We start from the raw sequence: 23,604 nt of genomic DNA on the forward strand, positions 1-23,604 counted from the left end.
GAAAGAACCTCACTATTAGGGTAGCAACTGGTGCCTTCCTCAGAACAGGGTCCTCACCTTTACACCTGGCACTCCCGAAGTTGGGCAGGGCCTTTTCAGGTTGGCTTTTGGCTAACCTAGTACCCTCTTTAGCCTCTCCTACATTTGTTCCCAAGGCCCCTGCCCCTGCCCCCGCCATGCCTAGACACCACAGCCACAGGCACCACAGAAGATCATCATCGGCTTTACACTAGGAACAGATGGGACTGGGAGCCCAGCCACAGCAAACACAGAGGGAACACAAAGGGGGCAGTTTCAGATTTGGTCTTGAACTTAGAAGGAAAAGTGACAGTCTTGGTAAAGGGAGCAACAGGAAACACACTGTGCCCGAGAAAGGCTTAGGTGACAGGGGGAGGCTACTTGGGGCTTTTGGAAGGAAAGGAAAAGAAGGGGCGGGGCATCCCTCCCCAGTACTGAGGCAAAGGCACTTGGCTCAGTCTTCAGCCCCGTCTATGGAAAAGCAGGGGCATCTCGGTGTCTCCTTCAGTGGCCAAGAGGCTGCTCTTGGTTGAGCCTCTGGAAGAACCTTTTGCCAAACTCGTAAGTGCTGATCATGATGGCACATGAGGGTGCGGCCTTGATGATCCTGGGGAGGAAACCTGAGGCAGGAGAGAAGAATGGGCTCAGGGTCCCAGACCCTGGCAGCATGTGTGTGCCCATGCACCCACAGAGACCCACCTGCAAAGAGGCCCTTGGTGCCCGACTCAGCTCGGATTCTCCGCAGCAGCAGCCAGGTAGAATCGACACTTGGGGGCTTCACTGCAAATTCAAGGACCAGCTCAGTAAGACCCTGCTCAGCCCCACGCCTGCCAGTCAGCTCCACTAGCTGAGCTCACCTCTTACAGCTTCCACAGCTCCTAGCGCGACCTGACGCTGTGTCTTCACCACATCAAAGGGTAGAGTCAGGATGGCAGCTACCTAGTGGGACAGGAAGAGTGCTCATCCCCATTCCCAAGACCCCCATCCTCAGCATCCTGGTGGTCCCCCCGGGTTTGCTAAGAAGAGCAAGCAAGCTTGTCAATGGGCAAAGATGTTCTATGTGGGCACTCCTCTCCCTACCTCCCAACCAACCACCTCAACCCCAACCCTGTCAACTCACTGTCCCTGAGATGCCACCAGCCATGAAGCTCACGCCCACTGATGTCTGGTCCTTTGGTCGGAACCTCTTCAGCCAGCTCTTCACCAGCTCATAATTGAACCAGTAGAGAGCTTGGGAGATGAAGTACACACAGTAGAAATGGTGAGACCAAGGAGTTGGGCCCTAGACCACATCTGTGCCCTCTCATAGGCCCTAGACCACATCTGTGCCCTCTCATATGCATATACAGGCCTATCTGCTCTGTGCCAGCCTACTAGGCCCTCTGCAGGAATGAGCTCATGGTAACTGCCCTCCTCACTGGGCCCCAGGGTCAGAGAAGTGACTTTGTCCACTGGTGACAAAGCAGGGACCTGCTTTGTAGACCCACTGTGCATCATCCAAGGGATCTTTTGCCTACCTGAGAAGGGCACATCTCGAAGGACTGTGGGGCCCCAGCCCAGCCACAGAGAGCGCCAGCCACCTTTAGCCACTGCAGCCTGGACGCAGGTGGCTAGCTCACGGTACGAAACATGCTGAGCCTGCAGCTTGGTCCGCACAAGTTCCAGGGGGCTGACCACCGTCACAGTGCCCACTGCAGGGGTAGGGGAGTAGAGAGAGTCCAGGTCACATATCCCACATGACAGCACCTAACTCCTACCCCCTTCCCTGGGGGCTGGGAATCAGGACTGTGTGGACTGAGACACAGGTAGGGAAGAGGGAAAGCAAGGGCCCAGGGCCATGCTCACTGCGGGCGAGTGCGCCAGCCACCATGGGTGCGTAGAGGTCAGAGATCAGGGTTCGGCTGCATAGGAAGGCCTTGAGTTGGTCGTAGGCAGTGAAGTAGAAGGCTGTAGCTGGCACAGTCATGACCCTGGAGGGGTAGACAGACTAGCTGGAATCCCAAGTGTTTCCCTGTCCCATCCAGTCAGCCAACAGAGAGCAAAGGATCAGAAGGTACCAGGAAAAAGGAATACCCAGAATTTACTCACAGGGTGGCAGGGAGGCCGCTCCATAGGGTCCTTGTGCCCTCATGCCTTACAATCTTCACAAAGGCATCCTGATCAAATGGGAGCCAGTCCAGGGGGAAGAGGACAGACATGAGCAAGGCCTAGAATGGGACTGGCCCAACTAGAATCTTAACATAGCCTCTTCCCAGTCCTGGGTTCTGCTTAGTTGCAGCTCCACAGGCCCACAGCATGCAGCCTCCACGCCACCCCTCCCCCCCCCCAATTTGGCTCTTGTAAACTCCTATTCATCCTCAAAAACCTCATGGAAGGTGGCAGATATATCTCAGTGGTACAGCACTTGCCTAGCATGCACGAGGCTCTGGTTTCTCCAACATCAAACACAAAAGCCTCCTGGGAGCACTCCGCTCCTGGGAGGCCCTTCCCACACTGAACTGCCATCTACACCTGTTTCCCAACCACACCGAGTCCCTCAGGCACATCTGTGCTGTTCCTCACCAGGGTACCAGTGAAGCGGGTAGGATCTCGAAACCAGGTGGAACAGCGGGTACCATTTGGGCACAGGTAGAGGGGCTCTAGGACACCATTGCAGTATAGGAGGCACTTCCCTGTGGATTGGAGAGAGGAGGGTGCTGGGGAAGGGGAGGGGGCATTAGGATGACAAAGCTCTGGAACCTTGCTGGGAGGTGGTGATGAGTCCCTAACCCTAGAGAGCCAGCAGAGGGTGGAGTTTCTACATGGATATTCTCGCGTGCGTGCGTGCGTGCGTGTGTGTACCATATGCTGGTACTGTGGTTGGAACTCAGGGCTTGAGCCCTCCCATTAGTTTTTTTCTCTACCACACTTGAGCCACCGCTTCACTTCTGGCTTTTTGCTGGTTAACTGAAGATAAGTCTCACAGACTTTTCCTAGCTGTGCTGGCTTCAAACTTTGATCCTCAGATCTTAGCCTCCTGAGCAGCTAATATTACAGGTGGAAGCCACAGATGCCTGGCTTCTACATGGATGTTATTGTGTTGGACAGAAGACCGGCTGATGTGACCTCCAAGTGTTTGCTAGTCTGGGACCATAAGCCTAGGGGTGCCCTAGGGACACTGTGCTAGCTCCAGGCAGAACCCTCCCCAGACTCTATGTAGAGTGGGCCACTCACATTTGGTGTAGGAGAGGCTCCAAAGTCTGGAGGGAGGCATCAGCTCTGAAACACAAGGCAGCCCCTAAAGTTAGGAGAGCTCCCTACCCATCCCAAGAACCTTTTCGTTAGGAGGTCCTCATTTTACCCAGGGAACTCCCTCAATCTGGCTCCCAGAGCTAGTACTCACCGCTGGCTACAGTGGGACGCTGAGATTGCAAGCGGACCTTCACCACATCCAGAGGTGTCACTGGGGGAGAGAGAGGCAGGTCTAAGGCTCTCTTCTGGACCCCCCTACCTCCACCCCCAGCATGAAGCTGCCCCCAGTGGTTTGCCCCATCTCCAGTGCCCCCATCTCATTTCCCCAGGTCTTACTAAAGAGGGAGGTGACCACAGCCCCAGCCCCTGAGGCCACCATTTGTTGCAGGGGGCTAATGCCCCCAGGGTCCTGGTCAGACATCTTGAAGTTTCAATCCTGAAACAGAAATCTCAGTCAGTGGAACAGCAACTGACAAGACAGAGAAAGTGCCACAAAAGGCCAGGCACTTGGAGAAAGGGGAGACTTTAGACAGTTGCTTGCCCTCACTGCTCACCCAAATAAGTAGCTCAGTAACTTTCACAGTAACTTTGTGTGGGGGAGGGAGGCTAACTGGGGCTTCAACTCAGAGCCTGGGTGCTGTCCTTTAGCTTTTTCTTTCTTTCTTTTTTTTTTGGTCTGGTCGTGGGGCCTGAACTCTGGGCCTGGGCGCTGTCCCTCAGCTCTTCAGCTCAAGGCTAGCACTCTACCACTGAGCCACAGCGCCACTTCTGGCTTTTTATTTCTTTTTGCTTATGTGGTGCTGAGGAATCGAACCCAGGGCCTCATGCATGCAAGGCAAGCGCTCTACCACTGAGCCACCTTCCCAGCCCCCCTTTAGCTTTTTTCTTTCAAGGCTTGAGCCACAGCTCCACTTCTGGCTTCTGGGTGGTTTAAATAGAGATAAAGGGTGTCGTGGACTTTCCAAGTGCAGGCTGACTTTGAACCATGATCCCCAGATCTCAGTCGTTTGAAAGCAGTTGGTATCAGCCCTACTTTGTCAATGGGGAAACTAAGGCTCAGGGAGGTGAGGTGACCTGTCTCCGATCACTAAAGGAGTGGTAGTCTGGGAGGGAGAGCCACCCACTACTTAATGGCAGCAACGGCCCAAGGCCAGTTCCTCATTCACACCACACGTTTACTGTGCTACCTAAGTACAGACGCAGGGTTTGACCCTGGCGACCCCTAAATACAAACAACCTCGGCCTCCAATTCCAGCCCCCAGCCCCTTAGGCAAGCACACGTGCGCCCCAAGTCCCGGGTGAAGAGCCCTGGCGCTGGGCACTCAGGGAAACGAGTAAACAAGTTTGATAAGGGGGAGAAAGGTCCATCTGCCTTCCCAGGACTGCAGGCCAGGGTACCCTGCCCTGCCCCCACTCTGCCTTCCAGGGCCCGGAGGCCCGGATGGAAGGACATTCTACCTGTCCGCTCTCCCCCAGATACAAGCGGCAGGGTGGGGGAGGGGGCGGAGGAGAGGGGAGGCGGAGGGGGCCTGGCCGAGCCGGGCAGAAGCAGAGAGAGGGAGATAAGACCTCTCTCCGACCCTCGGGGACACTCCCTGCCCAGGCCCAGCGCAGGGAGCCTGGTGAGGCCGACCAAGCCGGCCCCGCCGCACGCAACCAGCTCCAACCCCAGCTCAGGCTCTCAGGGATCCTCAAAGAACGCCTCCCGCGCCAGTCGGCCCCCAGGCCCAGGTCTTATCCTCGTCCCGGCCAGCCCACCTGGTTATAAGCCGGTGCTCGCGCGGCGCGATGCCAGGGGCCCGGAGGGCCCATAGCGGCTCCGCGACGGGTGTACGGTCCGCGCGCAGCCGCCGCGCATGGAGACCGACTCCGAAAGCGGCCGGCTTGGCCCCGCCCCGGACGCCTTCTAAGCCCCGCCCTGGACGCCTTCTAAGTCCTGCCCCGCGGGCCAACCGGCCTGGCGCCCAGCGTACTGCTGGCCCCGCCCCGCGTACCGCTGGCCCCGCCCCACGCGCGCTCCTCCCCCCGTAGCCCCGCCCCCGGATGCGGCCCGGTGGGCTGGCTCTCCTGCGGCCCCGCGCTCCTTGGAGCCTGCCAGTCAAGGTCGCCGTCCTGGCGGCGCGGTGACCTGGCTGCGAACCTGCCCTGGACGGCGTGTTTCCGAGAGCTCCACCCCACCAGTAGGCCGGCAGACGGCCGCTCCCGCAGTCCCTGCGTTCGCCGGAACCTTTCAGACCGCGTGGGTATCACACCCTCCGCCTTGGGCTCATCTTCGAGGCGGGGCCCGCGGCGGCCGGACTGGGTTGTTTGAGATCGCCCGAGGATTTCACAGGAATGGCCAGCGTCTGCCAGCCAGTCGGGCTCCGGGTGGAAGTTTTACAACTTTGTGGCCACGGTATCCGGCAGGAATTCGTGTCATTCCCATTTTCAGATGACTTCATAAGGCTGCAGTCCCCCAGCCGCCGTACAGCCTGCGGGTGTGGCTTCCGGGTTAGACTGGCTGCCGCCGGGGACGAGGAGGCCCTGGGAAAGTGAACAGCGCCCCTTGGAACCGGGGTTCCCCCGCGCACTGCGAGAGCAGCGTGGGGAGGGGGAAGGAAACCGACGATTGTTTTTACACTCTTACCTCTCCGAAGGCTCAGAGCTTTTGTACGAATGGGGGTTTGAACTCAGGGCGCAGTGCTGGCTAAACAAGCTCTCAACCACCCGAGCCACGCCCCCAGTCTCTTGCTTTTAAGCTTTCTAAGGTAGGAGCTCCTGCTTTTTTTCAGGCGAGCCTCTTTACTTCAGCCTTCCCCGTAGCTAAAATTACAGGAGTAAACCACTGCACTCGGCTTAAAACTTTTTGAAGTAGGTTATTGTTGAAAGAGCTCTCGTATTTGAAAGATGAAGCTGAGGCTCAGAGGTTAAAGCCAGAATTCCAGCCATCAGGAACCTCAGATTGTCTCTCTAGGGTGACTGGGGGTCTTGAGTCCACCGCTGACATCTCTAATCCAGTTTCTTTGATAGACACACAATTCTCTGACGCACAAGGGATTCCCCACCCCCACCCCCAATCCCTTCGCCTTTAAAAGTTTCAGGGCGCCGTGACTCTCGATCCTAATAGAGAAAAACCAACACGTGGGCGCCACTCTACGCCTTTAAGGAGAGTGGGCCGTAACTTTGACGTCACTACCTACCCCGCCCCTCGGGCCCCAACTGGTTCCGTCGGGCCCGGGAGCCGCCCCGCGAGTTGGGTTAGCACGTGGATAGCAAGAGGCCGACTGTAACCTTGCCCTGGGAAAAGGCCTGTGGTTCTCCCGCCCGTCGGAAACCCCAGTTTGGGGAAGTTGGAGGGTGTTCCGTGGCCAGTGAAGTAGCTTCTGGTGATAAGAGTCTGAGAAAAGACACTTTTTTTATTTCCTTCCTGCGCGAATCAGCCTGGCACTTAGTGGTCACATTTAGCTACTCCTGGAGACCGAGATTTGAGGCTTGCAATTCAAAGTTGGCCTACGCAGACAAATCTGAGAAAGTCTTATCTCCAATTAACCAGCAAAAAAAAATTAAATTAAATTGGAGGTGTGGTCCAAGTGGTAGAGCACTAGCTGCGAGTGAAAAAGTCAAGCATCAGAGGGGTGCTCTGAGTTCAGTCCTGGTTCCAACACTCACAAAATCGCCTCTGTGGCGATTTTGTAATCCTCCCTACTTAGTAGACTGAAGTCTGAGGATCATAGTTCAAAACCAGTGGGAGGAGTGGGGGGACAGGAAAGTGGGTGAGACTCATCTCCAAATAATTACCGAAAAATCCAAAAGTGGAGCTTTGGCTCAAGTGGTACAACATCAGCCTTGAGCAGAAAAGCTAAGGGACAGCTCTCAGGCATGAGTTCAAGCCCCAGGATTGCGCACACAAAAACCTGTAGGCTAAGAAGAAAAAGAAGCACCCTCCCCTGCTCCCCTTAACCCCTAAGGTCCTTTGAAAAACCTTAAAGTTAATCATTTTTTGTCGATCATGGGGCTTGAACTCAGTGTGGGCGCTGTCCCTCAGCTCTTCAGCTCAAGGGGAAAGTTCTACCACTTGAGCCACAGTGCCACTTCCAGTTTTCTGGTGGTTTATTGGAAGTAAGAGTCTCATGTACTTTCCTGCCCAGACTGGCTTTGAACCGAGATCCTCAGATCTCAGCCTCCTGAGTAGCTAGGATTACAGGCATGTGCCACCAGTGTCTGGCTTCAAATTTAATAATTTAACCCAACAGTTTGGCCTTGATTTCAACCCCCAGTACTAGTGCAAAAATAAGTAAGAAAACAAAACTGTTGCCGGGCGCTGGTGGCTCACGCCTGTAATCCTAGCTACTCAGGAGGCTGAGATCTGAGGATCTCGGTTCAAAGCCAGCCCGGGCAGGAAAGACTGTGAGACTCCTATCTCCAATAGACCACTAGAAAACCGGAAGTGGCACTGTAGCTCAAGTGGTAGAGCACTCGCCCTTGAGCTGAAGAGCTGAGGGACAGCGCCCAGACCCAGAGTTCAAGCCGCATGACCGACAAAAAAAAAAAAAACAAAAAACTGTTAAGACAAAAACCCAGTCTTTACTCCAAGGTCCATCAATTTCATAGACTACAACCCAAACATTATTCTCTCCCACTTTACAGGGGAGGACCAGGGTCTTGTGTGTCATATTTTACTTCTGTGAAACTGAGCCCCTCCCCACTCTACCACTCAGCCTTCCATTTTACAGGCAAGAAAACAGAGTCCCCCTGAGGCCAGCCCTGTATCACTCTGCTCCCAAAGCATCACCTTATGCCCTTAAACCTGAGCATAAACTGGTAATCTCACTACTCAGGAGTCTGAGGAAGGAGGATTGCAAGTTTGAGGCTAGTCTGAGCTATATATGGAGCCAGGTTGGAAGAGGAAGAGAAAAAAGGAGAAGGGAGAACAGGAGAAGGTAGGAGAGGAGGAAAAGAAGAGACAAGAGGATGAAGTGATGGAAGGAGGGCAGGGCAAAACAAGGAATGGGAAGGGAAGAGAGGGGAGGGGAGGGGTGAGAAGGAACAGGATGGAAAGGAAAGGAGCTATGAATTTGTGGGAAGCAGGGGCAGAGTCCTGGTTTCCAATGAGAAGCTTTAGCAAATCTGAGCTCCTATAAGCTTTAGTTTCTCCATGTCAAATGAGCTGGTGGTGATGACATGAATGAAAGGGATTATATGGGGATTTACTGAGCTGGTAGCAGTGAAGAGCTTAGAACCCCTGGGGGCGTGTAGCCATCACTCAAGGACTAGTACTATAGTACTACTACTACTGCTACTATTGATTTTTATCCCAGGTTCTGGCCCACCTCAACATCCACTATATAGGCTGGTTACTATCTCCTTATATGCAAAGCGAAGGTCAGGAGAGCAAGAGAGTAGTCAAGCATGGTGACCACTGTGACCTCTGAGGCTCAATGTCTCCAGTAATAAAGTGAATAGCTCCCATTCTATTTCTGGCTTGCTTCTTCAGGGATCTTCACTAGGATGCCTTCAACATTGGATGCTACAGCTCCATTTCTTCATCTGAAAATCATGAGGGAAAGGACATGAAGATCAATAGATGGTTCTGTTGCCCCTTCCAGAGGCCCAGAGCTGAGTTGCTCACAGCCCCTGCCTCCTTGTGCGTGTAAATGTTCTGAGGTTAGAAAACCATACTGTCTCATTGGCCTGCCCAAACCTAGTCCTGTGCCAACAGTCTGTGTGTACTGGAGAAATGTCTGTGGGTGATGAGGCACCACTGGAGCTAATGAAATCATCTCCCAAGGATAAACACGGATGTTACAGAGAAGAGTCAGAGCCTCAAGAACCTAGAACCTCTGCTCAAGTGGTAGAATATCAGCCTTGTGTGAAAAAGCACCCTGACTCTTAAGTTTAAGCCCCAGTACTCACATGTGTGTACACACACACTCCTGACAATGTAGGGCTGGTGGTGGTTTTCAGAGGTAGTATGTATCCCCAGAATTACTGTGACCTGGGTTTGATCCCAGGAAAACAAAATTAATTAATATATTGAGTAAAATTTAATAGCCTGGATCAACCCAGTCCAGAGAAGAACACGCATGCACTCATGCACACCCCTCCAAGGCCTGAAAAGTTAAGTTGGGACTTGCTGGACACCCAAAGCTTCACTCTTTCCAGGGGACCTGGGGTGGGGCTTAAAAGGCAGTCCTATGTAAGAACTTAATCCTGGCTCTTAGAGTTTGGCTCTGCCAGAGGACTGTGGATTATTGTTAAAAGGCAATTTGGAACCACACATAACCATTGAAGTCCTCAGTGCCTAACCCCTTGAGCCAGCCTGGCCACTTCTAAGAATTTCTCTAGTCCTCTGCTGCACAGTGTAAAATGATCCACTAAGTCGGCTGTCTTCATTGAAGTTTTGTTTGTAATGGCAGAAGGTCCCTGGAGAGAAACTGCTAAGTGTGTGATGGCCTTTCAGAGTGAACAGCACACAGCCTTGAAAGGACTTGCATCTCTGTATCTGGATGTAAACCATCTCAGAGAGTTCAATAGCAGGATGTTGGACAGATGCTCATAACAGGAGCGCCACTGCCCCCTAGAGGACAGTTTTGAAAATTTGCGAGGCTGTTGCTTATTTTGGCTGTCCAAAGATTTGGGGACCTCTAGGGTTTGGTGGATGGCAGATGAGAACTACCCTGGAAAGTGTAGAGGGTGTCCTGGCATATCGGGGTATTTCAACAACAAGGACATGTTTCTCAATTTTCCTCTTTCTAGGCAGTGACAATCATTAAAATTTGTCAGACCTAGCAGCCAACTGTCTTTTACCCACATCTTATGTTCATTGGTTAGAGTTCTGCTGTGTTGAACAATATAATTTTTTAAATTTTTTTGGGGGGGTCCGGTCGTGGGGCCTGAACTCTGGGCCTGGGCGCTGTCCCTCAGCTCTTCAGCTCAAGGCTAGCGCTCTACTACTTGAGCCACAGCGCCACTTCCGGCTTTTTTCTTTTTGCTTATGTGGTGCTGAGGAATCGAACCCAGGGCCTCAGGCATGCAAGGCAAGTGCTCTACCACTGAGCCACCTTCCCAGTCCCCAATATAAATTTTTAAAAGTGATCATCTAGACTATCCTCATACCATGTCTCAGTCTCTGGGAGTCAAGAGAGACGAAGGCAAGTCTGAGGTCTCACCCACGAAAGAATTCAGGGGCAGACACACAGAGGAGTCTTTAATAGAGCATATTTATTTAGGCAAAAGTTGGGTTTTGGTAAAGCAGAATTGATCATAAAGAGATACTATATTCCAAGGGGAAGCACAGAGCTCTTGGATTTGAGGGCTGGGTGAGCTTTTTCCCCCCCTCACAGCTAGCACTTTACCACTTGAGCCACAGCTCCACTTCCAGCTTTTTGGTGTTTAAATGGTGATTATTATAGTCTAATAGATTTTCCTGTCTAGGCTGAGTTCAAACTGTGATCCTCAGATCTCAACTCCCAGAGAAGTTAGGATTACACAGGTGAGCCACTGGCGCCCAGCTCTTTGGCATTGGATTTGTTTGTTTTGTTTTGTTTATTTGTCAGTTGTGGGGCTTGAACTCTGGGCCTGGGCGCTCAGCTCTTCAGCTCAGGACAAGTGCTCTACCACTTGGCCACAGCACCACTTCCAGTTTTCTAGTGGTTTTATTAGAGATAAGAGTCTCATGGACTTTGCTGCCTGGCTGGCTTTGTTTTTATTTTTGTTTTTTGTCAGTTGTGGGGCTTGAATTCTGGGCCTGGGTGCTGTCCCTCAGCTCTTCAGCTCAAGGCTAGTGCTCTACCACTTGAGCCACATTGCCACTTCCGGTTTTCTGAGTGGCTTATTGGGGTTGAGAGTTTCTCTGCATTTCCTGCCCAGGCTGGCTTTGAAACTGGATCCTCAGATCTCAGCCTTCTGAGTAGGTAGGATTGATTACAGGCGTGAGCCACCACACCCAGGTTTGGGTATGGTTTAGTGACTGACTATACTGATGCTTATGGATAGAGGCATATTTTGGAAACTTCCAAGAAGTGAGAAGATATTTTCAAGACCCAGAGAGCAGAGAATGCTTTACTAATAGAGTCCTCAGGCTCACACCTTAATCCTAGCTACTCAAGTGACTGTGATCTGAGATCATGGTACAAAGCTAGCCTGGGCAGGAAAATCTGTGAGACTCTTATCTCCAATTAACAAGCAAAAAGCAAAATTAGAGCTATGGCTCAAGTAGTATAGTGCCAGCCTGAGTGAAAAAACTAAGGGAGCCAGGCGCTGGTGGCTCACACCTGTAATCCTAGCTATTTTGAACTGTGATCTAAGGATCTAAGGATCACAGTTCAAAGCCAGCCTGGGCAGGAAAGTCCGTGAGACTCATCTCCAATTAACCACCAGAAAACCGGAAGTGGCACTGTGGCGCAAGTGGTAGAGTGCTGGCCTCGAGTTGAAGAGCTGAGGGACAGCGCCCCAGCCTAGAGTTTAAGACCCAGGACCAACAACAGCAACAACAACAACAAAAGGTAAGATACAGTGCCCAGGTCAAAAACCAGTAGAGGCAAAAACAAAACACACACACACACACACACACACACACACACACACACACACACACACACACACACACACACACACAATTTAAAACAGTCCTCAAAACCAACATGGCAATTTGAAGGGAGGCATGTACTTGAAACCACAACTATAACAAGTTGCACATGAGGCTTCTGGATAGTGTCTAGCATTGGGAAAGCCTCTGTGGGGGGTTGTTGCTGGGGACTATTGTCCTCTGGACTAAGACATAGTCTCATCTGTAGTCAACCATTACCCCAGGACAATGTGAGAGGAATGTTAGGCAAAATGTACCTGGGCATGGTGCCACAACTGTTCTCTGGTTCCTTTCTATCTTTCTACCCCATGTCATGTGAACTGCAAGCCCTGGCTCAGCTGTGCATGGCGTTCAACTTACAGAGGTGCTGTTATGCACCTCGAACTTAGTGGTTCTCATTGGTTGTGTGTGTGTGTGTGTGTGTGTGTGTGTGTGTGTGTGTACTTTTTGGGTTTTGTGGGGGAGGTTTATTTTATTTTATTTTTTGTTTTTGAAACAAGGTCTTTACTATGTAGTCCAAATCGGGCCTTGAACTTCAGATTCTCCTACCTCAGCCTTCAGACTGCTGGGATCATAGGCATGCATTATTGCACCCCACTTGGAAGTTCTTTTTCACACGACATTCTAGTGTTGTAAACAAGGCTTTGGTGAGCAACTATGGTAAGTTTATCATTACACCAGCTTGGCCAAGTCACAGGAATAATAATTGTATCCACCTCAAAGAATGGCGTTAAGGATTAAAGAAGAGCTTGGCATGATGAAAATCTCAGTAAACACTTTCAGAACCTACTTTTCTTTTTGTTGGTTGTGGTGCTTGAACTCAGAGCTGGGGTGCTTTCCTGAGCTTTTGTAATCAATGCAAGTGCTCTACCATTTGAGCCACAGCTCCACTTCTGGTTTTATGATGGTTACTTGGGGATAAGAGTCTCTCGGACTTTCCTGCCTGGGCTGGCTTTGAACCACAATCCTCAGATTTCAGTCTCTTGAGTTGCTAAGATTAAGGCATGAACCACCAGTGCCTGGCAGGACCTACTCTGTGTGTGTGTGTGTGTGTGTGTGTGTGTGTGTGTGTGTGTGTGTGAACTCAGAGCCTTGATCTCACTTGGCTTGCTTGCTTATGGCTGGTACTCTACCTCTTGAATCATGTCATTTTTTTTTTGTCTGTCATGGGGCTTGAACTCTGGGCCTGGGCGCTGTCCCTCAGCTCTTCAGCTCAAGGCTCGCATTCTACCACTTGAGCCACTGCACCACTTCTAGTTTTCTGAGTGGTTTATTGGAGATAAATGTCTCATGGACTTCCCTGCCAGGGCTGGCTTTAAATGGCAATCCTGATCTCAGCCTCCTGAGTAGCTAGGATTACAGGCGTGAGCTGGCTTTAAATGGCAATCCTGATCTCAGCCTCCTGAGTAGCTAGGATTACAGGCGTGAGCCACCGGGAGCCCAGCTTGAATCTTGTCTTTAGCCCAGCCTTTTCATGATTAGTTGGAGATGGAGTCACAGATTTTTGCCCAGGAGGGCTTTGAACTTCCATCCTCTGATCTCAGTCTCCTGAGTAGATAGGATTACAGATGTGAACCACCAGAGCCCAGCAAGGATGTATTTTGTTTTGTTTTGGGCTGGACCTGTGGGGCTTGAACTCAGTGAGCCTGGGTGCTATCCCTGATCCTCGGTGCTCAAGGCTAGCGCTCTACTGTTGGAGTCATTGCACCACTTTTGGCTTTTTCTGAGTAGTTTATTAGAGAAAAGAGTCTTGTGGACTTTCCTGCCTACTCTGGCTTAGAACTACAATCTTTAGATCTCAGCCTTACGAATAACTAGGATTACAGATGTGAGCCACCAGTGCCTGGCAGGAGTTTTTTTTTTTTTTTTTTTTGGTCAGTCATGGGGCTTGAACTCTGGGCCTGGGCGCTGTCCCTCAGCTCTTCAGCTCAAGGCTAGTGCTCTATCACTTGAGCCACAGTGCCACTTCCTGTTTTCTGGTGGTTTATTGGAGATGAGTCTTGCTGCCATTCCTGCTCGGGGCTGGCTTTGAACCTTGATCCTCAAATCTCAGCCTCCTCAGTAGCTAGGGTTACAGGCATGAGTCACTGGTGCCCAGCTTTGTTCTTGAGATCTTGATCTTCCTGTCTGTACCTGCTGAGTTCTGGGATTACAAATATATACTACTATGCCTAGCTTAGCGTCTTTCTTTCTTCCTTTTGTTCTTTCTTTCTTTCTTTCTTTCTTTTTCTTTCTTTCTTCCTTCCTTACTTTTTTTTCTGGTCCTAGGGCTTGGACTCTGGGCTTGAGTGCTGTCCCTGAGCTTTTGTGCTCAATGCTAGTGCTCTACGTTGAGCCACAGTTCTCCTTTTGGTCTTTTTATGGTTAATTGAAGATAAGAATCTCACAGACTTTTCTGCCTGAGCTGGCTTCTACGTGTGATCCTCAAATCTCAGCCTCTTGAGTAATTAGGATAACAAGAGGGAGTCACTGGCACCTGGCTAGTTTCTTCATCTTTCACATGGAAAGAATGAGCCAGGCGCCCGTGGCTCACATCTGAAATCCTAGCTATTCAGGAGGCTGAGATCTGAGGATCAAGGTTTGAAGCTAGCCAAGGCAGACAAATCTGAGATACTCTTTTTTTTTTTTTTTTTTTTTTTTTGTCGGCCGTGGGGCTTGAACTCTGGGCCTGGGCACTGTCCCTCAGCTCTTCAGCTCAAGGCGAGCGCTCAACCACTTGAGCTATAGCACCACTTCCGGTTTTCTGGTGGTTTATTGGAGATCGGAGTCTTACGGTCTCTCCTGCCCTGGCTGGCTTTGAACCGCGATCCTCAGATCTCAGCCTCCTAAGTAGCTAGGATTACAGGCGTGAGCCACCAGCGCCCGGCTTAAATCTGAGATACTCTTATTGGCAAAAAGCCAAAAGTGGATGTGTGGCTCAAGTGGTAGAGCACCAGCTTTAATCAGAAAAAGCTAAGAAAGTGTATGAGGCCCTGAGTTCACACACACACACACACACACACACACACACACACACATATACACACACACACACACATACACACACACACACACACACACACACACACACACACATGTCCCCAATCTTCTTGGAGCTACTGAGATTCAAGCTAAGAGACATGGTGTGTGTAGATAGTTTGGGATCAGGAAAGTTATCCCAAGTAGGAGCTTTGTGCTCCCCTCCCACGTCTTTTGTCCCCCTTTGGCCTCCTGGAATGGATGCTGAGCTGTCTGGTTTCCTCATCTGGGCCCTGGCCCATTGCTTCAGAGGCAGGTCAGAGGAACCTCGGAGCCAGTTCACAAGATTTCTTCATATGTATTAACCCATCTGAGCCTTGCCACTCCAGCATGGAGTGCAGTTAGGGTTTTTCCTTTTTTTGTCAGTTGTAGGGCTTAAATTCAGCTCTTCAGCTCACGGCAAGTGCTCTACCACTTGAGCCACAGTTGCTACTTCTGGTTTTCTGGTGGTTTATTGGAGAGAAGACTCTCATGGGCCGAGCACTGGTGGCTCAGGCCTGTAATCCGAGCCACTCAGGAGGCTGAGATCTGAAAATCATGGTTCAAAGCCAGCTCCAGACCGGGCAGGAAAGTCTGTGCGACTCTTATCTCCAATAAACCACCAGAAAACTGGAAGTGGCACTGTGGCTCAAGTGGTAGAGCATTAGCCTTGAGCTGAAGAGCTGAGGGACAGTGCCCAGGCCCAGAGGTCAAGCCCCAAAACCAGCAAAAGAAAAAAGAAAAGAAGAAGAAAAAAAGTCTCATGGATTTTCCTGCCCGGGCTGGCCTTGAACCAGCCTCCTGAGTAGCTAGGATTACAGGCATGAGCCACCAGCACCTGGCTTTTTTTTTTTTTAAGTTGGTTGTGGGGCTTGAACTCTGGGCCTGAGTGCTGTCCCTCAGCTCTTCAGCTCAAGGCTAGCACTCTACCACTTGAGCCACAGCACCACTTCCGTATGCTAGAGTTCTTGGATGTCCATTTTACAGATGACCAAACTGAGTTTGGAGGAACTAAGTGGCCTCTCTGTATCCCTCATCCCTGGGAGCAGTTACCTCCCAGAAGGCCTTCTGGAGGAGGGCCTGGAAACTCTGGTGCCCTGGAGCGTCTGGGGAGGACCAGAGCAGCCATCCCAGATAGCTTCAACCAGCATCCAGCAGAGCCTGGTGTCAAAGTTCGAGGATATGGCCAACTAGGACTCAGATACTAAGTCCATCCCCCACTCCTCACTGGGTGTGTCTTGGGGCAAGACCCTCAGCATCTCACTTGCCTGTGACATGGAGCTTATGGTCTGAAGAGTTGCTGCAAGCTGTGCAGTACACATGTTCAGACCATAGCTCTGATGCTTATTCTGTTCATTCCTGCATTGGCCTCTAGACTTGCTAGCTCCCAGCCTCTATAGTCAGGGCCCAATCTGAGCTCTTCTTCACTGCCATACCCCAAGCCCGCAATTTGTTGTCCTTGACAATAGCAGGGCTCCCCATAAGTGACACAGGGTCCACGTGGAGTCCTTGCCATCCCCAATCCCCATGTTCAGAGACAGGTGTGGCGGGAGGCAGGGGAGGGGATGGAAGGGAAGGGGAGGAGTCCTACACATACCTGCAGGGACACCAGTAGAATCTCCGAGTGAGGCCCAGCCTCCAAGCCTTCTAGTCTCAGAGGCCATCTCCTCCCAGGGCCACAGATGTAACCCTGGCACTGTATCAAGACTTCCTAAGTCCCTGTGTTTCCTGGGTAAGGCTTTTTTTCCCTCCTCCTCCTTTTCCTCCTCCTCTTTGTTCTCCTCCTTCTTCTTCTCTTTCTCCTTCTCCTTTTTCTTCTTCTTTCTTCTTCCTTCTTCTTTCCACTCTAAGGAGCTCAAGTTTTATATCACTGATCAGGTAAAGTTTAATCAGAAAATGTCTTTTTCCTGCACAAACACAAGTTGCTTCGGAAATTTTTTTTGCAACCTGAGGCATCATGGAGAAGGAAGTGAGGCGACTGGGGATAGCTATGCACCGGGCATTTCACGTGTGTTTACCACGAGATTCCCCAACACGGAGGAGGCAGGCAATATCCCATTTCCCAGATGAAGGCAATGGAGAGTCCAGGCAGCCCGGCCCCAGCCCACCTCTGGGCTTGGGGGGTAGAGCTGACTCTTGTCCTTACACATCTGCCTGTTGCAGGTGGGAAAAGATGAGTACTTTGGGTCACAGTAACTTTTTTTAAAAATGGGGGGGCGGGGCTGTGGGCTGGTGGCTTACACGTGTAATCCTACCTGCTCAAGAGGCTGAGATCTGAGAATCTAGGTTCCAAGCCAGACTGCACAGGCAAAAGTCCATGAGACTCTTATCTCCAATTAACCACCAAGAATCCAGAAGTGGTAGAGCATCGGACTTGAGTGAAAAAGCTCAGGGATCATATCCAGGACCTGAGTTCAAGTCTCAATACTAGTACATATACAAAGAAAAGAGCCACAGAACACAAGTAGAGGTGCAGGGTCCTGGTTACATCTTGTATAAGTGGTTCTGCCTAAAGCCAGAGCCCTGGCAGGGGCACTTTATACCACATGAGTCCTCCAGGCACTGGCTTGAGCCTCTCTGAGCCTCAATTTCTTTTCCTGTCCCTCAGGAGAAGAAGCACTCTACCACTTAGCCACAGCACCACTTCTGGCTTTTTCTGTTAATGTGGTGCTGAGGAATCGAACCCAGGGCCTCATGTATGCAAGGCAAGCACTCTGCCACTGAGCCACCTTCCCAGCCCCAGGCTAGCCTTTTGAAAGAGCAGAAAACTGCCAGCCTCAGATTCTCCAGATATCCTCTCCCAGAATTCTCCTGTCCCTCCCCCACCCTGGAGAAGTCCAGAAAAGATGGCTGACTGGGTGACTCTGGGCTCATGGCAAGGGGTGGGGTTTCCTTTGGGCTCTGACTCATCCTACCCCCCTCATCTCCTGTGGCCAAGGCCTGTCAGCAGCAGGTCAGGTGCCCCATAAGGAGGGAAGGTGCCTGGGACTGGGGTAACAGTTGCTCATCATAGAATGACTCAGGCAGGCAGGGGTGGAGGGAGGATGGGGGGAGCTGGGTTGATGCCCTCTCTTCGACCTTAGCCTTTTAGGGTGGCCAAATTTAGCAGATAAACTACTAGGTTGCATGTTGAAGTACGTCTCTAATATTGTATGGGACACACTTATACTAAAGAAAATTCACTGTTAACCTGGTAATTAAAATGTAACTCCACATTCTATCTTAAGATCCTGGAAAAGGCCAAACCCCTGCCCTGAATCAGCTGTGGCCCTTCTGTGGGGGCATTGTAATCATTCCAGATGAAAAACTCTCAAGGGACCCGGTTGCTAGTGGCTCACACCTGTAATCCTAGCTACTCAGAAGGCTGATCTGAGGATCACTGTTCAAAGCCAGCCCAAGCAGGAAAGCCCATGAGACTCTTATCTCCAATTACCAGAAAATGGAGCTATGGCTTAAAGTGGTGCAGCACTAGCACTAGCCTTGAGCAAAAGAGCCCAGGCCCCAAGGCTAACCAAAAAAAAAAAAAAAAAAAAAAGACCAGGACCTATTTACATACATACTTTTTGTCACTACTGAGGTTTGCACTTAGGTCTTTGAGCCTACTAAAACTTACTTGCTAATGACTTAGAGCTCTACCACTTGAACCATATCTCCAGCTCTAATTTTTGCTGGTAAATTGGAGATAGAGTCTCCTGGGCTTTTCTGTTTGGGCTAGCTTCCAGATCTCAGTCTCTTGATGAGCTAGGATTCTCTGCTGAGCCTCTGGGGTCTGGCCCAGGTCATACTTATAATAGATCAAACCCAGGACCTTGTGCTTGGTATGAACACACTTCGCCTAGCCACCAACACATAATTTATTTTTAACAAGAGGAAAGAGGGGGAAAAAAGCAGAAGTCAAAAAGATTGACCCAATAGATGTCAGAAGCAGATGTATCATGATCTGCTGCAGCCTGCTTGGATTACAGGAATGCACTAATACCCTGTCTGCTGAGATTAACATTTAAAATCAATAACTTATGGATAAAGCAAATTGCCCTTCATCATGAAAATAGGTCTCTTGGGCTGGGAGGGTGGCTCAATGGTAGAGTGCTTGCCTTGCATGCATGAGGCCCTGGGTTCGATTCCTTAGCACCACTTGAGCATAAAAAGCCAGAAGTGGCACTGCGGCTCAAGTGGTACAGCACTAGCCTTGAGCTGTAGAGCTGAGGGACAGTAGCTAGGTCCAGAGATCAGGCCCCATGACTGACCAAAAAAAGTGGGTCTCTTTCAATCAGTGGAAGTTCTGAATAGAACAAAGAGATGGGCCTCCTCAGGCAAGAGAGAATTCTCCAAGCACTATGCCTTTGAATTTCTGCCATAGTATTGTAAGCTTTCCTGAGTCTTGAACCTCCTAGCCCACAGGAAAGATTAGGCTGAGGACTGGGGGTGTGGCTCAGCGAGAACACTTATCTAGCAGGTAAAAAGCCATGGGTTCAATCCCTAGTGCCCCACCACCACCACACAAAAGATTTAGGACAGTTATATTCACAAAAACAAATTATATTGGAAGATCAGGGTGGGTGAGGATGAGAAGAATTGATGTGGGCTGGGAATGAGGCTTAGTGGTAGAGACCTTGCCTAGCATTCATGAAGCCCTGGATTCAATTCCTCAGTACCACATAAACAGAAAAAGCCAGAAATGCTGCTGTGGCTCAAGTGGTAGAGTGCTAGCCTTGAGAGAAAAAAAAAGCTCAGGGACAGTGCCCCAGGACTGGCAAAAAAAAGGAAGAGAAAGAAAGAAAGAAAAAAAGAAAGGAAGGAAGGAAGGAAGGAAGGAAGGAAGGAAGGAAGGAAGGAAGGAAGGAAGGGAGGGAGGGAGGGAGGGAGGGAAAAATAAAAGAATTGATCCCTCCTACATTGCTGGTGGTGTGCAAAATGGGTTACCACTTTGGAAAAGATTCTGGAAGTTACCAAAACTTAAACAGAATAACTACGTGATCCAACAATCTCATGCCTATTTGTATACCCAAGAGCAAAGAAACATTTTTGTGTGTGTGTGTGCCAATACCTGGGCTTATATTCAGGGCCTCATGCTCTGGCTTTGCTTTTTCTACTCAAAGCTGGTGCTCTAGCACTTAAGCCACATCTCCATTTCTGACTTTTCCCTCCTCTCCTTTCTCCCTCTCAATATCTTCTCTCTCAAAGCAGGGCCTCATGCAGGCTAGACAAATGCTCTACCACAGAGCTATAGCCCCAGTTATCTCTGATCTTTCTATAAACCTCTGTTGTGAAATCAGATAACAATTATTAAAAGTGTATGATTAGGGCTGGGAAGGTGGCTCAGTGGTAGAGCGTTTGCCTTGCATGCCTGAGGCCCTGGGTTCGATTCCTCAGCACCACATAGGCAAAAAGAAAAAAAGCCGGAAGTGGCACTGTGGCTCAAGTGGTAGAGCACTAGCCTTGAGCTGAAGAGCTGAAGGACAGTGCCCAGGCCCAGAGTTCAAGCCCCACGACTGACAAAAAAAAGATAGGCCACATATAGTTGCTCATACCTGTAATCCTAGCTACTTGGGGAGATGGGAATCAGAAGAATCATGGTTGCTGGCAAGAGTAGGCAAAAAGTTTGAGACCCTCCCCTCCACATCTCAATTAATAAAAGTTGGGCAAAGGTTTAAGTTCAAACCTCAATACCACCAAAACAAATCACCTCCAAAGGATGAGGACATAGCTTTGGGATAAATAAAGCCAAAGGGAAGAATAATGGGGGAAAATACGTAAGGGGTGAGTGACATTGATCAAGATGCTTTGTACTCATAACCTGATGTGAAATTGTAACAACTTTGTACAACTACTTAATAATGAAATTAAAAAGAAAACAAGGAAATGAAACAAGAAAGGGATGTTCTGAGAAAGGAAAAGTGATTATGTAGAGCGGAGTCTAGAGTTCTTCAACCCCAAACTACCAGGACATTGACCTTATGGAAGTCTTTGTTGTTAGGGGTTGTTCGACACCTTGCAAGGTTTCTAGCAGCATTGCTGGCCTCTTCCCATCACGTTCCAGCATCCCTCCTCTCCCCCAGTGTCTCCAGACGCTGCCACCTTCACCTGAGGGTTTTGGGGTTTCTTTTCTGTTTCTTTTTGTCAGTCACAGAGTTTGAACTCAGGACCCAGGCACACTGTCCCTGAGCTCTTTTGCTCAAGGCTAGTACTCTACCACTTTGAGCCGCAGCTCTACTTCTGGTTTTTGAGCGGTTAATTGGAGATAAGAGTCCCAGGAGGACTTTTCTGCCTGGGCTGGCTTTGAACTGCAATAATCAGATCTGAGCCTCCTGAATACCTAGGATGACGGGTGTGAGCCCAGAGGTGCCTAGCTGTTTTTTGTTTTGTTTTGTTTTGTTTTTGTCAGTTGTGGGGCTTGAATTCTAGGCCTGGGCGTTGTCCCTGAACTCTTCAGCTCAAGACTAGCACTCTACCACTTGAGCCACAGTGCCACTTCCACCTTTTTTTCTTTTTGCTTATGTGGTGCTGAGGAATTGAAACCAGGGCCTCATGCATGCAAAGCAAGCGCTCTACCACTGAGCCACCTTCCCAGCCCCAAACTAAGATTCTTCTATCTTTGTCTCCTAAGTATCCAGGCTAGCCTTGAACTCCTGGGCTCAAGCAATGTCTCACCTCAGTCATAAACTCAAGATCAACAAGAAGACAAAGATGTTACTAGGTGCAGAATTATTCTAGATTTTTCAGCAAGTATCTTACCTACTTTCCAGGCTCTCTATCTCCTGGTTAGGAGACTTGCCACACAATTGTAAAACTCAGCCACACCATCTCCCCCTGCCCTAGCCAGGCCTCAGCTCAAACTCTTTGCTTTGTCTTCAATGCTCTCCATCTGCTCTTAAAAGGCAAGCATTGCTTTTCCTCCAAGGCCCAGGACTGGGCTTTCCCTGAGCCTCTTCTCTCTCCTCCTGGGGAACTGTTCATCTTTGCTCTTGTAATGAGGTTCCATCACTCATCTCTACCTGTTCAGGCCCTTAGCACTAAGCAATATGGCTCTTGTCACTGGCTAATCTGCTCAGCACAATGAATTTTATCCCCTTTCCTATCAGGGCCACTCTTTTTTTGGGGGGGGGGGGTCTGGTCATGGGGCCTGAACTCTGGGCCTGGGCGCTGTCCCTCAGCTCTTCAGCTGAAGGCTAGCACTCTACCACTTGAACCATAGCGCCACTTCCAGCTTTTTTCTTTTTTCTTATGTGGTGCTGAGGAATTGAACCCAGGGCCTCAGGCATGCAAGGCAAGTGCTCTACCACTGAGCCACCTTCCCAGCCCCTATCAGGGCCATTCTTAGAGGGCAAGGCCAACTGAAAAAGCAGGGATACAATTGCCACTTTGACAACCCCTATCCCCAGCCCAGCTTGTGTCTAGCATCCAACTACTCCCAACCCCCTTGCTTGAACATGGTGTAACCAGAGTTTCAGGCCAGAGACCCAGTCTAATTCCAATAGGTCAGGTCATACTGCTCTTCCCAATACAGAACACAGTAGCAATGGAGGACAAAGAAACAAGGTTTATTAACAGACACATCACAAAAGAGGCAGAGTGAGCACATCAAACCAACTTTGGGTACAGTCATAACCTTTAGGATTAAGTAGAGGAAGAGATGGAGGTGTAATTCAAATGGTACAGCACTTGCCTAGCAAGCACAAGGCTCTGAGTTCAAACCCCAGTAACTGCAACAAAAAACAGAGGAAGAATTCAGGCTGTGTGTGTGTGTGTGTGTGTGTGTGTGTGTGTGTGTGTGTGTAATTCAATAGTCCTGGAAAATCTGCAGTCAATGGTGGTTCATTGTCTCAGGATTTGGTCAGGCAGGGCCTGGTCACAGTAAGTCATTGTTGCCTGGGGAGTAGCTTACACTCTTGACATAAGATGTATATCCATCAGTCTTGACCTTCTTGGACTCCAAGGTGACTGTAAGAGAGAATAGTTCAGAGCAATGACGAGAAAAAGGCAAGGTTTGAATCTACTTTCAATGAACTTGAGGTCTCAGTAAGGAGTCAATGCTTTTAGCAAAAGCAAGTTCTAAGCATCTAACAGTGACATTCAACTCTTGTCCGTACCTGCCCTTCTTTTCTGGTTTTCTTTCCTTTTTTTTGTTGGTTGTGGGGCTTAAAATCAGAGCCTGGGCGCTGTCTCTGAGCATTTTCTCTCAAGGCTAGTACTCTACACTTTGAGCCACAGCGCCACTTCCTCCCATCTGGTTTTCGAGTTTCTTCTTGACACCTCAGTGCAGCCAGCCCCAAACTCTCGCCTTCAGCCACTTAAAATCCTGTTGGACTCAGACCAAAGACGTGTTTCCAGGGTGGATTTGAAATTCTTCTTCCCACCTTTGAGACAATCCTCAGCCTCTTCCCTAAACTCAGGACACACGATTTAGAATTAGAACCACGCATTTAATCTGAGCCAGTCTGCGGCACTAATCCCCAGCGCCTTGAGGAAGCAATACCTAGAAGCTGTTTATCTTTGTCCTGGACTTCCTTTCAGTCCCCACAGCCTAGCATTAAATCAGAGTTCGTTGAACAGAAGTGAAAAAGGAAGCCTAATTTTCTGCAACTCAGAATCTGATTGACACCCCGCAAACGCCCCGGACGCCGCCTCCCGGGGGCGCAGCACTGTCTGCTGTCAATGTCCTCATCTCTAGGAAACTGTCCTGGGAATAAAGGACCAGCAAAGGCCAGCGAGGAAGCGAGCACCGGCAACCCTGTTGATGCGGGCCGCGGTGTCATATGATTCTCGAATCACATGATTCAGGGAAATAGGGT

At 50.1% G+C, this 23,604-nt stretch overlaps 1 protein-coding gene and 1 long non-coding RNA gene across 3 annotated transcripts; both read right to left on the reverse strand.

The window, feature by feature from the left end:
* Positions 1 to 207: 207 nt before the first annotated feature.
* Positions 208 to 5,146, reverse strand: Slc25a39 (solute carrier family 25 member 39). Of its 2 annotated transcripts, none has more exons than XM_070027862.1 (12): positions 5,008 to 5,146; positions 3,586 to 3,685; positions 3,401 to 3,460; positions 3,232 to 3,276; positions 2,581 to 2,690; positions 2,107 to 2,174; positions 1,864 to 1,988; positions 1,536 to 1,709; positions 1,139 to 1,248; positions 876 to 957; positions 718 to 798; positions 208 to 638 (listed from the first exon to the last, which is right to left on the reverse strand). In XM_070027862.1, exons 2-12 carry the CDS (start codon positions 3,668 to 3,670, stop codon positions 523 to 525), a joined length of 1,056 nt encoding a protein of 351 aa, XP_069883963.1. In that variant the 5' UTR covers positions 3,671 to 3,685; positions 5,008 to 5,146; the 3' UTR covers positions 208 to 522. The 2 variants fall into 2 exon arrangements, with proteins under 2 accessions (XP_069883963.1, XP_069883962.1); XM_070027861.1 differs by having other exon boundaries at positions 2,581 to 2,714.
* Positions 5,147 to 22,337: 17,191 nt separating this feature from the next.
* Positions 22,338 to 23,547, reverse strand: LOC138830428 (uncharacterized). The gene is made up of 2 exons (XR_011373021.1): positions 22,903 to 23,547; positions 22,338 to 22,753 (listed from the first exon to the last, which is right to left on the reverse strand). It is a non-coding gene; the product is annotated as an uncharacterized lncRNA (long non-coding RNA).
* Between the last annotated feature and the right edge of the window lie 57 nt (positions 23,548 to 23,604).

Source organism: Dipodomys merriami, unplaced genomic scaffold (genome assembly GCF_024711535.1).
Source record: "Dipodomys merriami isolate MVZ:Mamm:240054 unplaced genomic scaffold, mDipMer1.0.p SCAF_19, whole genome shotgun sequence".
Taxonomy (NCBI): Eukaryota; Metazoa; Chordata; class Mammalia; order Rodentia; family Heteromyidae; genus Dipodomys; species Dipodomys merriami.